At 30.4% G+C, this 15,708-nt stretch overlaps 2 protein-coding genes across 3 annotated transcripts in view; both read left to right on the forward strand.

Annotated features, from left to right (window-relative positions):
• The window catches only part of LOC131847263 (guanine nucleotide-binding protein G(q) subunit alpha), a 206,907-nt gene that overhangs the window by 184,889 nt on the left and 6,310 nt on the right, over window positions 1-15,708 (forward strand). The gene's annotated exons all lie outside the window — the stretch shown is intronic.
• Window positions 1-15,708, forward strand: part of LOC131847267 (uncharacterized) — a 93,129-nt gene that overhangs the window by 26,711 nt on the left and 50,710 nt on the right. The window contains exons 2-6 of one of the 2 annotated variants that reach the window (XM_059196798.1): window positions 587-678; window positions 5,255-5,420; window positions 6,262-6,370; window positions 7,718-7,859; window positions 9,323-9,452. In XM_059196798.1, the coding sequence (XP_059052781.1) occupies window positions 658-678; window positions 5,255-5,420; window positions 6,262-6,370; window positions 7,718-7,859; window positions 9,323-9,452 (568 nt within the window). In that variant the 5' untranslated portion in view covers window positions 587-657. Of the gene's footprint in view, window positions 1-586; window positions 679-5,254; window positions 5,421-6,261; window positions 6,371-7,717; window positions 7,860-9,322; window positions 9,453-15,708 lie in introns of those variants that run through there. The other variant, XM_059196799.1, reaches the window with a different exon arrangement.

Below are 15,708 nucleotides of genomic sequence, written 5' to 3' on the forward strand. Positions count from 1 at the left end.
CTTCCCGAGGGTGGTGCATCTTCGACATCAAATTGCCGGATCGAAATTTAGCGATACAGTTCTGGCACTGGCGTACTGTTAACACACCTTCTCCACACACATCGGTCAATTTCTGTCCGGCTTGAACAGCATTTTTGCCCTTTCTGTAGTAAAACAGTAAGATATGTCGAAAATGCTGCTTATGGCTCTCCATATTTAAAAGGGCACCAACCAAAAACTACTGCGTAGAATTAATTGGAATTTTTCACATCTCTTTATTAGCCTTGCTATATGAGCTCTCAAAGCATATAAAAATTATACGGCTTAGTGTGAAGTTCAGTGCAAAAAATACAATTAAATCCTCAGTCAGAAAAAAAAAATGAAATTACTTCGATATAGTAAAAAGTATTGAAAGTTACAGATACAAAATTCATAGAAAAAATAGTAATTGATCAAGTTTACTTGAGTAACAAGTAGCTTGATCCGGTTGGCATTCAAGCGACAAAATCTACAGGGTTGATTGAATCCATTTTGTATATAGATGTTTTTACAATATGCGACCGACCTTATACTGTGTACATTAGAATTACATTAGAGTTTATTGCAGGTGTGGGGTGGCGCTCGGTAGCGACGGGTGCGAGGCGATGATCGGCCACATGGGCCGGCCGCGTGCTCACCATGCGACAGCCGTCGACCGACGTAAGTAGTGTTTTCCTTATACATTTTGTAGGTAATTGGAATCATAACCGTCGCCTACATACATATATGAATAGTACCACAGCCTCTCGGGGTACTACCCACTCATTTCCATTCCGAAGCAGTAAGAAGTCAAGTTTTATAATATTTCAATGTCTTATTACCTTTTAATTGAAAATACTCCATACGAACCAAGCTGCTGAAGCAACTTAATGTAGAGTAAATTAGAGATACCCACGCAGACGACTTTGTATAAAGTCTAACTTAGTGTTTAAAATTAAATTTACATTATATTATGCACAATTCCAAATATAATATAGTCTTGAGTGAACTGTATTTCTCTCTGAATACACCTCGATCTCGTGGGAAACGTTTTACACAACGGTTGAAATGGAGATCGAGTCCATTTTATATTTTATACCAAATTAGGCGAGGCCGTGGTAACTGTATATGAAGAATATATTTTTTATATATTCCCACCTCTATTCCTAGTGACTTGTAATAAATTTTTCACACCAATAGATGTTTGAATAGTTCATCTGTTTCCTAAATGTAACCTTATGTCTATTACTGATCTTCGAGTTGCATATCACTGTGTCATATTTTATAGGTGAATCTATTTTATAGGTGAATAGATTTTGTGAGTCCAGTAAGCCTAAACTATACTTTTAAATTATAATTTCTACTATCTTGTTCTATTTATACTGATTGTATTATACTGACATTGTATAAAAATGCATTAAAGTTTCAATAAATAAAATAAACTTCCATTATAATTAAACAGAGATTATCTCTGGACTCTTAAGTATGTATTTAATAAAGGTGAGGACCGGAAATACATTTTAAAGCCGAAAACTGCCCAAGGCTCTGAAATATATTGCAGGTCTGTTCTCAGTGTGTAAAGATAGAGTGGTCGATTCACTCACCCCACCGCAGTGCCGCAATTGCCGAGAGCATTAACATCCACAATGGAGAGATTTCTGAGAGATGATTAGTGTACTAACAGGATTTCATATCACAGAATGGAGTAATAACTATTCTACGATATTAAATCCTGTTAGTATATTATTAGGTATGTAATAATCAACTAAAGAGGTTTAGATTCTTATCGATCCAAAGTAACTTAAAACATAATATACAACTTCATGGAATAACATAAATGTTTTTAATAATTGTAACAACATACATACTTGTGACTAGTTTTAATGATAGCTTAATGGTTAAATATATATATATATATATATATATATATATATATATATATATATATGTATATTCAATGTTAAATGCGCAAATTCAAGTCATATAAAGTACACATAAAGAAATACGAGTATATTGGTTATCGATATCATATTTATTTTCATTAGTAAAAAACCTATCTCAACTATTTCGATGATAAACAATTGAAAATAAGACTAGATTGGGAATAAAGGTCACACTAAAAGCATTGCACTCTTCGCCACACATAAATATTTTTATGTAAAATATGTATTGTTTAAAAAAAGAACGGAAAGCGATAGTTACTTTAGGGAATTTATTTATTTATATTTCATAAGACAAATTGTAGTTTTCATCATATTCATAGATTTACAGTAAAAGGTGATTATTTTTATAACTTTTATAAAATATTTTTTTTGGCAGAAGGTACATGGTTACCAACCTTCGAATTAGTCAGTTGGGTAGTTTGAACACTGTACAGCGTTAATACATACGCTACGGTTTGAAGTGGTTGCTTTTCTTATATATTATGCTATTTCATGTTAAAATTACACGCTTTGTAAATTCAGACAGCATTCATAAATATTAATAATAAAATTCGTAGGTGTGGTGTATTCTACTCATATATAATTACGGAAAGAAAATAAATATAAAAGTCTGTCAAAGCGTAATAGAGGATTTAAAATATTTAAGTGTATTACAGACTTGGTAAAAATATGGTTTGGAAATTGGAATAAGAAAAGGATACAGGAAATGAATGAATAAAAAAAGAGGTCAAGATAATGCAAATAAATGTATTAATGGTAATCCTTACTCCTTACTATAAACGCGAAAGTAACTCTGTCTGTCTGTCTCGCTTTCACGCCAAAACTACTAAACCGATTTAAATGAAATTTGGTATACAGATTGTCTAGACCCTGAGAAAGAACATAGGCTACTTTTTTATGCAAAAAAGAGGTTGTAAGGGGTTGAAATTGGGGATGAAATATTGTATGGAAGAATCGTCATTTTTGAAGCTAGAAGCTTGAAACTTATTTTTGAGGCTGTTAATTAAATATAAATGAATATGACATTCAAAGTTTGTAAAAAATTACTCTTAAGGGGGTACAATAAATTAGGGAATAAAAGATATTAGGTAAATTCGTCATTTTTGAAGCCAGATGAATGCCTATGAAACTTTTTCCATTGGCTTTTTTGGGTTAGTTTATAAAATACCCCACTAATATTATAACTGTGAAAGTAACTTTATCTGTCTGTCTGTCAGTCTCACTTACACGCTAAAACTACTGAACCGATTTAAATGAAATTTGCTACACAGTTAGTCTAGACCCTGAGAAAGGACATAGGCTACTTTTGAATGCGATAGCAGGGTTATAAGCGGTTGAAAGAGTTATGTATGGAAGTGTCGTCATTTTTGAAGATGAAACGATGAAACTTTTTCATTTGGATTTTATTGGGTTAGGTCATTAAATATTTTTTTTATTATTTGGTCAAGGTCACTATTTTACGTGGACGAAGTCGCGGGTACAGCTAGTGTTTTATATAATAATTTATGTTGTAGTAGTCGTACTACTATAACATAAATTATTATATAAAACACTAGCTACCTATGCCTACCTATACTTTTATGCTTTTTTAATGTAAATAATATTAAACTTTATTTATTTATATTAATAATATTTTTATGATAAATATATCTCGTTTCTATAGTGTGTACTATGTATTATCATCATTACATAGTATTAAATAATATCGCTGAAGCTGTCTGTCCCTATGTATGCTTAATTCTTTAAAACTATGTAATGGATTTTGAAGCGGTTTTTTTTAATAGATAGAGTGATTCTAGAGGAAGGTAGGTAGGTAAGGTATATATATAATACATGTACACCCGTACGAAGCCGGAGCGAGTAGCTAGTCATCTTTAACTTTAAATACAATCAAAGTCGACTGAAAATACGAGGATACGTAATTGTTTTTTAATTGACATTTCTATTTCTGTATGTATGAATGATGAATTAAATACATATTTCTTTTTTTCGGTATTAATAAAAGGTGTTTGTTCTCTAAGTGCGGTTTTGTTCTGTCATGTAATTTGACATGGGACTGAGTGTTACAATGTCATTTCATTGTTATTCATAGGTTCCGACGTTGCTCCAAGAGATTGAGAGGATTATTAAAATTATCAGGATTTATAAGGAAATTAAATACAACTCCTTTCGTGATGATTACAGTTTATTATTAAAGAAAAATGTTACAATTATAAGAAAAATAAATAGGCGATTATATTGTCGTCTCAATTCTTCAATACATTTAATACATACTTATTACATTTTGTCAGAGGTGTAATATTTGTAATCTTCTTAAATATTTAGACACATAACATTAATTTAAATATGTCCATCTCTGTATAATAAAATATCTAATATAAAATAAAATAAAAATTAATTAATCATCTTTTAGCCTAGAATTTTTTGTATTAATATATTTTCCCTACCGTCCAGTTCAGTGTACAGATTCAATTGAGAAGAACTGGCAAGAAACTCAACTGTTCCTTAATTGCTTGATTAACTTGATGCCAGTCAAGAGTTGCCATACCAAAGAATTAAGGTGTCATTAATTTTATCGTGTAATTTCACTGCCTAATCTGCACCCTACGACTGAAACTCATTTCATTGCAAACTGCTTGGTAGCTGAAATAGCTGCAGGATACCTCCGTCGCAGACGATGTTTTAGTTTAAAGTACAAAATTTATTATCATCACTTTATTTCTGTAATTTATTAATCAAGTATTGATTAATAAATTACCAACAACCAAATTATCAACATAAAGTGACACATTATAAAAAACCTTAAATTACAAATTATAGAAAAGAACAGAAAATCATTTATTTAAATAAATTTACTTTGAAATAGTTTTGAATAGTCATCACTTAGTTTTTTAATCTACCGCTCATTTGGAAAGAATTGTGTTATACATATCCCGATCGATCCCCCGTCCAATTCAAATGGTGATCGAAATAACGACGGCTTGAGCCGAGGTTCGAACTCCTAGCGGTACCCTCAGACTAAAGACGTATCAGTCAGGCGGGATATAAAGGCAAACTGCGGCCAACAGCATTAGAGTAGTCCGAAAAAAACGTACAAAACAAGGCAGCGTAGAAAGTAACTTTCTACGTTTATACTTATGTATACGTGAAACTAGCAATGAAAACATAATCAATTTATTACTGAGATAGAAGTTCCATCATATTTATATTCTGAATTCACGTTTACATTTATCATTTTGTATAGGTTTAAGTCACTATATTTGAAATAAAAAATTACCTGTTATCGATATAGCATTGTGTCTTTTTTATTACAGACGGTCGACAAAGCAGTATGCACGGAGGAAAGCGGCGCGGCGCGGCTGGAGGCTGTGCTGGTCGCCTTGGTGGAGCGAAAGGCACGCGCGTTGCACGCCGAGCAGGCACGGCGGCGCGCGCGCACCCATCCTCTACTGCTGCTGCTACGAAACCACGTGCCAGACGGTCAGTTCACTGAATAATTAGCAAATACGCTTTAAGAGTTGCTACCACCCTTATAAGAATTGAACCCAAATCTATATAAACATGTAACAACCTGTAATGGTTCTTAAAAAGAAAGGGTTGCCGAGTTCCACACAGAAATAGGCGAGTATGTACTGTTACTGACAAAATCTTTAAAATAAATATACCGTACTATATAAATATTGGTAATACAGTTTTATGCATCTTTATTTCTAGTGTTTGCGTTAATGGAAAAAAATATGAATGAAACTGTAACTCGAGTTGGTTTAAAAAGGCTTGAGTCAGTTGCTTTATACTTTTATTTATTTCACTTCAATTTATATAATTTGAATACAGAATAGTTGTGTAACTACAGTAGAAACTTAAATAACATAATATGAAGAAAGTTAAAATTTGATAGTTGCTCACCGCGACTTCATCTGATTTTTTATGTTAAATGTATACACAATATATGTCCGTTTTTACTATACAAACTCCATTTACGTCAAATTTTATTTATGTCTGATCAGCTGTTTAGTCGTGAAAACATAATATACAATCAGACAGACTTATTCATATTATTAATACAAGTTTAGCTAATGGAATTGTAAGGTAGAGATAGTGATTAAAAAAATGTGTATTCGTAGCAAAAACTGACAGTATGTATGATTTTAATTTCAAATATTAATGGTACTTAAAAATAATAATAAAGAAAATATTAAAAACTATTTGTTATCAATACTATAAAGTTTTGTTTTACTTACACGTATCTTCTTTAACAGTCTACATAATTTGTAATATCTTGTGAGGTATATTTTATTGTTGTTTGCTTGTCTATTTTCAGAGGAGGCATCCATTATTGGCAGTCCTGGCGAGGAGTTACCGACACACTGGTGCGAGCATGAAGTCTCCAGACACAAGCACAAGAAACTCAAGTTACGAACTCATCATAGGTACCTGACCAGTAACTTATATCGTAAATAATGTCTTTCACATTCACCTTTTAAAGTTCAGCTTAAACGGTGGATGCTAATATAAATTAATATTATGATTATGTCATAAAAAAATTAGATTACAAATTATATTTATATATTACGAATTAGAATACATTTTAGTAACATATTTAGATATAGGTCAGTATAATATTATTATTACGTATAATGTAAATAATAAATTAGTATTAGTATGTAATATTATGTTATCTGTGGTATTAGTAGAATCACACACATAATATGGTATTATATAAAATTCTCGTGTCACAGTTTTCGTTCCCATATTCCCCCGAAACGGCTTGACAGATTCTCATGAAATTTTGTGAGCGTATTGAGTAGGTCAGAGAATCGGCCAACATCTATTTTTCATCCCCCTAAATGTTAGGGGTAGTCCACCCCTAAATTTTTTTTTATTTTAAGGCAAAACAATGTTTGCCGGGACAGCTAGTGTATTATATTATTTAATAAATTTGTGACATTAACAGTGTTGAGAAGTGCATTTCATTTTAGACGTAAAAAAAGTTGTGTATCTTAAATCTCTGCTCTGAAAATATCAAATAAATCACACCGGCCTGTAATGTTTAGGTAAAAATATTGTTCCATATATTAGAGTGTATTTTCAACTGCTACCAATAAAATTATCATATTTTCGTAAGATAGGCACGGTGAATCTGTAAGATTCAACATATCTTTGATTTGATATTTTCATATGAAATCGCTTTCATGAGATTCCATTTGAAATTGTTATATTGCTATAAAATATAATCTAAAATAACAGGTTAATTGGGCTCATTGCTCTTATGAAATCTTAATATGTTTCTATTATTTTTCTCTTCTATCTTAACTCATGACTACGGCCGTGAAATGTACCTATTTAATAAATATATATGTATATAAAATATACCTATAATATAAATGAATATAAAATTTGTACAAAATTAGTAAATGTATAGTATATTATATATTAGTAATATATATACATATACATTATATTTCACCTATACGACTGCATTGCTACTAATTTTGTACAACATTTTGGTTCTTGATATACATATGTATCTATCTTAAAAATATGTCTAGAACTTATGAAAACATTTACTACAAACTAAATAGACCGATTCATCTGCTTTGTGCTAATGAGATGTTAAATTCGGAATCGTGCTAACTAAATAATTTTTATTTAGTATGGACACAAAATACTTTCGTACATTTTTAGTTGATGGTGATAGACACGTGAGTCCAATTTTTATCTAATGATATAATTTCCAATCTCTTTATTCATACTTTAAAATAAATAATGCTTATCAGGGAGCTAAACAGTCCTGAGCAGTTGGAGCTAGAGCGACGAAGACGGCGACGAAGACGCCACCAGCATGCGCAATCCGAGAAGCCAAGAAAACACCGTACGTTACTAGTATCAGCCATAGATGAACAGGCGAAAGTCATTCATGTAAGTCTGTGTGCTTATAAAAATTGGACAAGTAATAATATAAGTAGAAATGTATAAAATACTTTTAATGTTTCAGTTAAGGATAACGACCACAAACGACCAATAACCTACATACCGAAAGTTAAATACATATAAAAGATACCTATAACTTAGAAGAAATAAAAAAAAATACAACAAATATGTTAATGAAAATTAATCATACATTTACCAAACTTGAGTGACTGATAGCCAGGCGATGGCGCTACTTGCTGTACATCATTTTAACGATAGGGTTGTCAAATATTCTTCCCATAATTACCAAAAACGTGTATTAAAAATTCATAAATTTCACTTCTAATACTAGCGAGCGTATAATCGCTGTATAATCGCTGTATTAAAAGAAGACCAGGAAGAACAACTTCAAAAAATAACATATGTTAGGTGATTAGTGGCTCCATTGCTAGCTGACCTGACTTCAGCTGAATCTATCACCCTAATTGGTGCCCAGCGTAAGCACGGATGGGTGCATCATACCATTATTATACAGCTGACCCATGCAACTTCGTGCTCCTATTGATCGTAGTGTGGTTGGTACTTCGAGTTGCCTATTTTCTTTTCCTAAGCCCCATTTAGGTTTATATCATTCATCAAACTTTTACGGTGAAGTCGTGAAGGCGTAACACACAGACAGGGTTACTTGACCCTTGTTGTATATTGAGTGAGATATGTAAATTAAAACTAAGTATTTTTAATCGTGTTTCCAATATTAGATATTGTAAATGCTATAGTTTAGGTTTAAGGGTAGATGTAATGTATGTATATAATGATATTGAAGTTAATACACCAGAATAATAATTCGGGTATAACATTAATATTATATGTAATGTTAGCGCCATCTATTGATACGCATTACAATTTATTTGTACACAGTTCTCTTAATGTCGTACACCACCCAAGAGATGGTGTTGCATTGAAACCATTACGGGTCCTTTTGCTTTACCCACTAGGGGACGCTAACTGTCTGCTTTTAGAGGAGTTTTTGGATTACTTATGAATTACATTATAATTAAATACTTATTTATCTTTATATTTTATTTCTATAATACCATCTTATATATACTTTCAAAAGATTTCAAGAAAGGATGTATACAATTCGAGTACCTACTTTTTTGTGTATATAAATAGCTGATGTGACATATTTCCCTGTCTTTATTAAGTAGGGTATTATTTCAATTAAAAAATTGATTTATTGTTGGATGATAAGTACGAATATTTTTCAAATTAATATTTTAGATACATAAAGCGAAATCTTCCCAGTTGGACGTTTCTGTGTCTTTGTGTGGCATCGTAGCTCCTAAAAGAATAGACAAGTAATATTGCATATTTTTTAAAGCTAAATTGTTCGAGATTCTATCTAGCTGCATATTATTATAGTTTTTCATCATTCGGGGGTTGAAATTTATAATTTTGTAATTATTTAAAAGGTATTGGATCCCGATGAGCTACCTCGTCGTGCACGTTATACTATCATGGTGACCGCCTGCCTCCTTCTCTTCTTATGCCTGCTGTTGGTGGGTGTCACGCTCCGTATGGCACCACTCATCGATGACATGGGTAAGTCAATAATCTTCATCTCTAAAAGAATAAAATCGACTAAAGAAATAAAAGTTATTATTATTTAAAATATATATATATATATATATATATATATATATATTTGTATACACAGTTAATAATAAGAATAACAACAACAACCCTGGACAATTAACACAGCACCATCCTAGTCCCACTGAAAAAAGAGCTTGTGTTATGGGTATTAAACAACTTATATAAATACTTAGATATTTTTTTTGTAAATACATACATAATGTACATAGAAAACACCCAGACCGATACAAACAATCGTACTCATGAATACAAATGTTTGCACCATACGATGAATCGAATCCGTGACCATCGGAAGTGCGGTATGTAAAACCGCTAGACCACCGAGGCTGTCACAGTTAATCAATATGGTTGAAAGTAATATTCTATATTCATTTAACCATATTCCACAGGTGAATATATTATTTTATATAGATACTCCTATGTACGCAACCGAATGTATTTACAAAGTGCTTCTTATGTTTACTTACATTTCTAACAATGACCTTTTAAAACAACAATGTATAATTATCATAAATAATATATATATATATTTATCGAAAGACTATTATTATTATTATACTATTATATAGCATTATATTAAGTTCTAAAACACCTTGTCATTATGTGCCAATTCATAGTGGCGAGAAAACTAATTTAAAACAAAACGGTTCAGCTATGAAATTATGATGTTTGAAAAAAAGCTGATCTATTTTCACGCGATGTTTTCCTTGGATGGCGTCCCTTGATAGATGTTGATCTTTGCATTTACTCAATATCAAATGATTATTGGAAAGAATCGCTTATAATATAACTTACCTATTTCAGTTATACAATTTGAGAAAATTAATATAGAAATAGTAAAATTAAATGCAAAGAAAAAGGAAGTCGAGGCATTTTTATTTTAACGGACAATACAGTTAATCAAGGTTTCCTAATCTATTTACAGCTTCATATACGTCATATATCTATTCTTATTATTTCGCCACTTTGCTTACGCGGGTATTGTCTCTCAATCACATAAGAATTCTGTGTAATATACGAACGTTACGTTAATAGTTACGAATATTCGTTTCTAGAGGCCAAAAAATTCGATTGATCTGTTACTTCTTTATGTAGTGACAAAATTGTTCTACACATATATTCTACGTCACCTAACATTATTGAGGGTTTAATATTTTTACATATTTCATTATATCGAGGTTGAATTTACACATTCAAAAAATGCAAACTATGATAGACAGAGAGCAGTAAAATTACAGGATAAGAGACATGACCTCTTAGTCCTCAAGAATGACAAAGCACGGTATCGCGGGTCATGTGATAACGTGATTTCCTTAGTGCTATTTATGTATATTGGCCATGGTTACCATCACGTGTCCCAGCTGCTTGTTTGTCATTCTAATTACATAGAAAAAAAGTTTCTTCTAATTTTCTTTCGGGAACATGGCTGGTATATTCTAATATATTTCAGCTTACTGTTCGCATGAGTATTATCTGTCACATTGTTTTTATTTCACGTTAGAAACGTAACAATAAAAAACAGCCCAGCCACTAGCTTGAGATATGTGAGCACATAGTCTTTGTTTAGTGTTCTAATAGAGATAAAACTCTTGTGTTATTTACGATTGCACACTGAGCTTACTTTACTTATATTAATTTAGATGTGTAGTGTACTGGCCACTGGAATTCATTACTTTGTTGAGTTTCATAAGGCTTAGAGACCGTAATTTCGTGTTATGTACCTTTGTCGGGGCATTATATTGTGTTAACCTTAAATCATGATATTAAATTTTATATCACATGACTTGAGTTTATATATTTATTATAAAGAGGTAAAAATTGTAATTACAATTATTATGATATTACTATAATAGAATAAGAGTAATGTAAAAAATGAGTTAAATGAAAATTAATAGACATTCTGATCAAGAAATTTTAGTGTAAACATACAAAAGAAATGTTTCAAGTAATACTATTTTACTTAAAAAACCGGCAATACGTTCAGTCATGCCCTCAAGGTCCGGGACTTATGCTGATTTACGCGAAAATGCTTTTCGATTTCTTGATAGAATTTTTGTTTAAGAAATGTCAAAGTCAGATACCTATTTAATGATAGTATTAGTATATTCCTTTAAAATATAATTTTAAAATGATGTTGACGATAGAAATAATTTTGTAGCATTTATCACCAAGACTGCTTAAGGGTTACAATACTACAAAGTAATATTTTCATAATATATTATCGATCTCTTTATATATATTTAGACATAAATATGTCTACATTCGTTTAGTGTCCATATTAAAAATAAATATTTTTATAAATTTAATGAACCTCATAAACTATAGAAAATTTTACTCACTTTTTGTGTAGATGTACCAAATTTGTTCACTATTCGTTACATTTGTATATTTCAAAATTTTCGATTGGCTATTAAGTTTTTATGTCGAAAACTTATTGTTTGAATATTATATTATTATACATATAATAGTTATATGTGAAGCGAAAACGTTGTACCCCTTTTTGCGAAGATTGCTCGGACGGAGGAGTATTAATTTTCGTACACTTGTAGTTTATATATATATTATTATCAAGTACAAATGTGATCTTAATATAAAAATATAGTTGTATAGCAGTAATTTATTAGAACCTTAATAATGTCAAATCTTATAATTTAAATGAATTATGGTTAATTTAAATTATTATTAATTATTTAAATTAGTTATTGGGCGACCAGTATGTATGATTGTATGATGAATGAATTTTAGGTATATGGGTATCAAATATATTTCTATAAGTATTTAGCTAAAAATAGCGAACAATCATTTTGCATTTAATAGATTTAATCAAATACTGTTCATTATAGAGTTGTATTTGATTTTTATCAGTTTTATGTCAAGTTTAACTTTACTTTTCCTTTTCCTTTTTATTTGAAGTAAATAAAAAGGAGTCTTTCTAATATTACCTACATGGTAAACTATCTATATAGAAATAGTTGAAAAAAAAGTAAAGACATTATATTATAGCTGACTATATAGAAATTTCTTATACTATATGTTTCTTATACTCGTCTCTACTTCATGCTACTGTGTTTAGTGAAGTTTCAAGTATGTCGTATACAAATACATAATTAGGGTCTATTCAAACTGTGGAACGTCAGATGAAGCCTGATCTTGACGTGCTAAGAGCTGTACTGTGTAATTACTTACTACGTTAAAGTATCTAAATAGAAAATCACAAATTAAATTTATATTAGATAAATACGAAATAGTAATGTCCAATTGTTTTTTAGCAGGTTATTGTTTTATATATCCTCTTTTAAGTGACATAATAAAAATTAATTATAGTTTTTGTAAACTGAACAACAAGTTGTCATACAAGCATAAATATATCATTTATTGGCACACTACTGCATCATTACTAATATTTATTACTATTCGACAATTTAACCTACTCACGATTATGATATAAATCTCTAAGATATTTGAATTTTTTATGACATCAAGCATTTGCAAGTAATATTTTTTTTTACCTATTATTGTTTATTTCACTATTTCTAAAGCATAATAGAATCTAAGAAAAGTGGTTGTTATATTATATTTATTTTGAGCATGTAATTCATTATGGTAGATAGGAAAGATGCAAACATTCATAAATCACTAGTGTTTTAGTATGTAAAAAATAATTGAGTTTTGTGGTAAGTGCTTTATTTCGAACAAAACAATAATAATAATATTATAAAAGTAATACGTTTTATATTTTTGTTACAAACTTTGGAAATATCATAAAAATTTCTATCCCTGTGCTTATTTTCAAAATTGCTTTCGTTCGAACTCTTAGAGGGATTATGCAAATAGGCCGCTGATAGCATGTTGTCCTTCAGATGGATCAAAACCGTGGTTAACGGTTGTTACTCTAATAATTTGGCCATTAACGCCGGTGTTTCGCTTGTCTGAAATCGGAGCAATCTAACTAATCTCCAAGATTGGGGTTGAACAAATATAGACTAATTTAATAGCTCTAAGACCGAAGCTTACGTGTTCAGTTACGAAACTCTATTTGTTGTAATTGTTCTCTTTCAGGATTTAGATTTATTTTTTAGATTTTTAAAACGCTGGATTTCTAATTGTCAATATTAGTAACGATTTCCAGGCATCTTTAACACAGTAACTGCATAACAAACAAAAACAAAATTCATGAACTTACTAAAACTATTTGCATTGTGTACAATATAAAATACATGTAATTGGTATTAGTGTTACAAGGATCCTTGAATAAAAAACAGTAGTATCACAGCATCATAAGGTTAATTAAATATGTTATCTAAGTATAATATCAGTATTGGAGTGTCTTTAAAAAAGGTGTTGATTTTTTTTTCTTTCGGTAATTAGGCTATATTGAATGGTAACTAATAGTTCTGCTAACAGAGATAACTGCGAAACTCAAAGCATGAGCCGTTTATATTTTAGCAGTATTTTTTACATGGCTCAGAATAGAATAAGGTGGTATCAAGTGTGAGTGACGTTATCAGCGAGGATGACTTGCAGCCCGACGTCAAGCTGAGCGGGACTTGTTCTCGAATAATTTATCTACCTTAAAACATCTGTTTGGAGAGATTTAATTACTTCAATTTGCGTGTTCTTTTTTTTCAATAGAGAATTTTCTTCGCAAGGTATTCAAGTTATTTACAAAAGTGGCCTGTTAATGTGAAAATTAAGTAATCCCGACTAAGACTCGGAAAGTGGGAGGTAGAGCTGTTTCTCGTAAGACGTTTCACAAAAACGTTGCCTCAATAAAAGTGTAATTAGCAATTAATATTCCTTTGTTCAATAAATTTAAAATAACGTTGTAATTTATTAAAACAAAATTAAATCCAATTTATCCATGATATTTAAAGATAATTTCTCTGATTGAGATTGAAGTGCTTGAGTTTGTCTTTTATCTGTAACTTTACTAATGTGAAAAATGTATTGGAAATATGTACTACTGGCTTCGACGTTCTATTGGCAGGAATTCCAACCAGTGCTTAATTAATGTTGAATTTCACGATATAAGGTTAATAGCAGAACAACCGTCTGCTCAAGACATCTGACCCTTGTTTGTGATCCTCGCGGTTCATTATAACTCGAGTAGAAGTCCCTTATTAATAAACTAGAGCACAACAGTCGTGAATATCTTCAGGGAATAAGTTATAATGCGAAGAAATAAAAGCAAATGTCATTGTGAATTAAAAAGGTACAAAGGTAACATTTGTTAACTTCGTTTGTTATCATGAACTGAAAACTTACTTTATTATTTGTTCAATCTTACTTAATTTCTTTTGCCATAAAAATAGAATATTTTCTTATCTTATCTGTGATATTTACGAATATTTACATGTCTCAATAAAAAAACGAATAGACTACTAATGTAAATAAAAATATGTATTTGTTTTATTATTCTTTACATCATAAATATACTGTCGAATTGAGATTCACATCATTCTGACAGAGAAAAGAAACAACAAAGTGCTGCAATCTTAATAATAATATTATAAACGTTTGTGAGTATGGATATTTGTTACACTTTCCCGCAAAAACTACTGAAGGGATGTTGATGAAATTTTATAGTAATATATCTCACTTATCAGAATAACATATAGGCTATAAATTTTACGCGGATAAAACTGCGGGCACTAACAACAATTATCGTTGTTGTTATCATTTCAAAGATGGATAATAAAATCGTTTAAAATAATATGTGTGCAAAAATAGTATATTATTTAGAGCATCAAGATGATGAGCCAGTATTCCAACTGCTCAATCGATAAAAAACAATATAAAAGTAGTAGTAAAAGTGAATTCTACAAAAAACAATAGAAATGCACATATATAGGTGCATTACTATTGCTTTTTGTAAAACTTACAAAAATGCTAATTCACTGTTTTTTATTGGCGTGCCAACCTTTATTAGTAGATATTTCATTTTGAACATAACTGTTTTGCATTTGTCTTTCATTTTCCAACAAAATATATTTCAGTATATTCAAGTACGTTAGTAGTTATAATGTAATATAATTATATGATATGTCTATGTATATTTTAATACATGTCCCCACTGTCTGTCCCCTGAATATTATTTATATTTTGTATTCTGATTACAATCTTCTCATTTCCGTTGTTTTATGGCGCAATTTTATCTTGTACCCTTTCTAAAATAATAACAAATTGACCGGGTAAAATGATG

The sequence above is a fragment of the Achroia grisella genome, unplaced genomic scaffold (genome assembly GCF_030625045.1).
Source record: "Achroia grisella isolate CSIRO2021 unplaced genomic scaffold, CSIRO_AGI_Agris_v1 utg517, whole genome shotgun sequence".
Lineage (NCBI taxonomy): Eukaryota > Metazoa > Arthropoda > Insecta > Lepidoptera > Pyralidae > Achroia > Achroia grisella.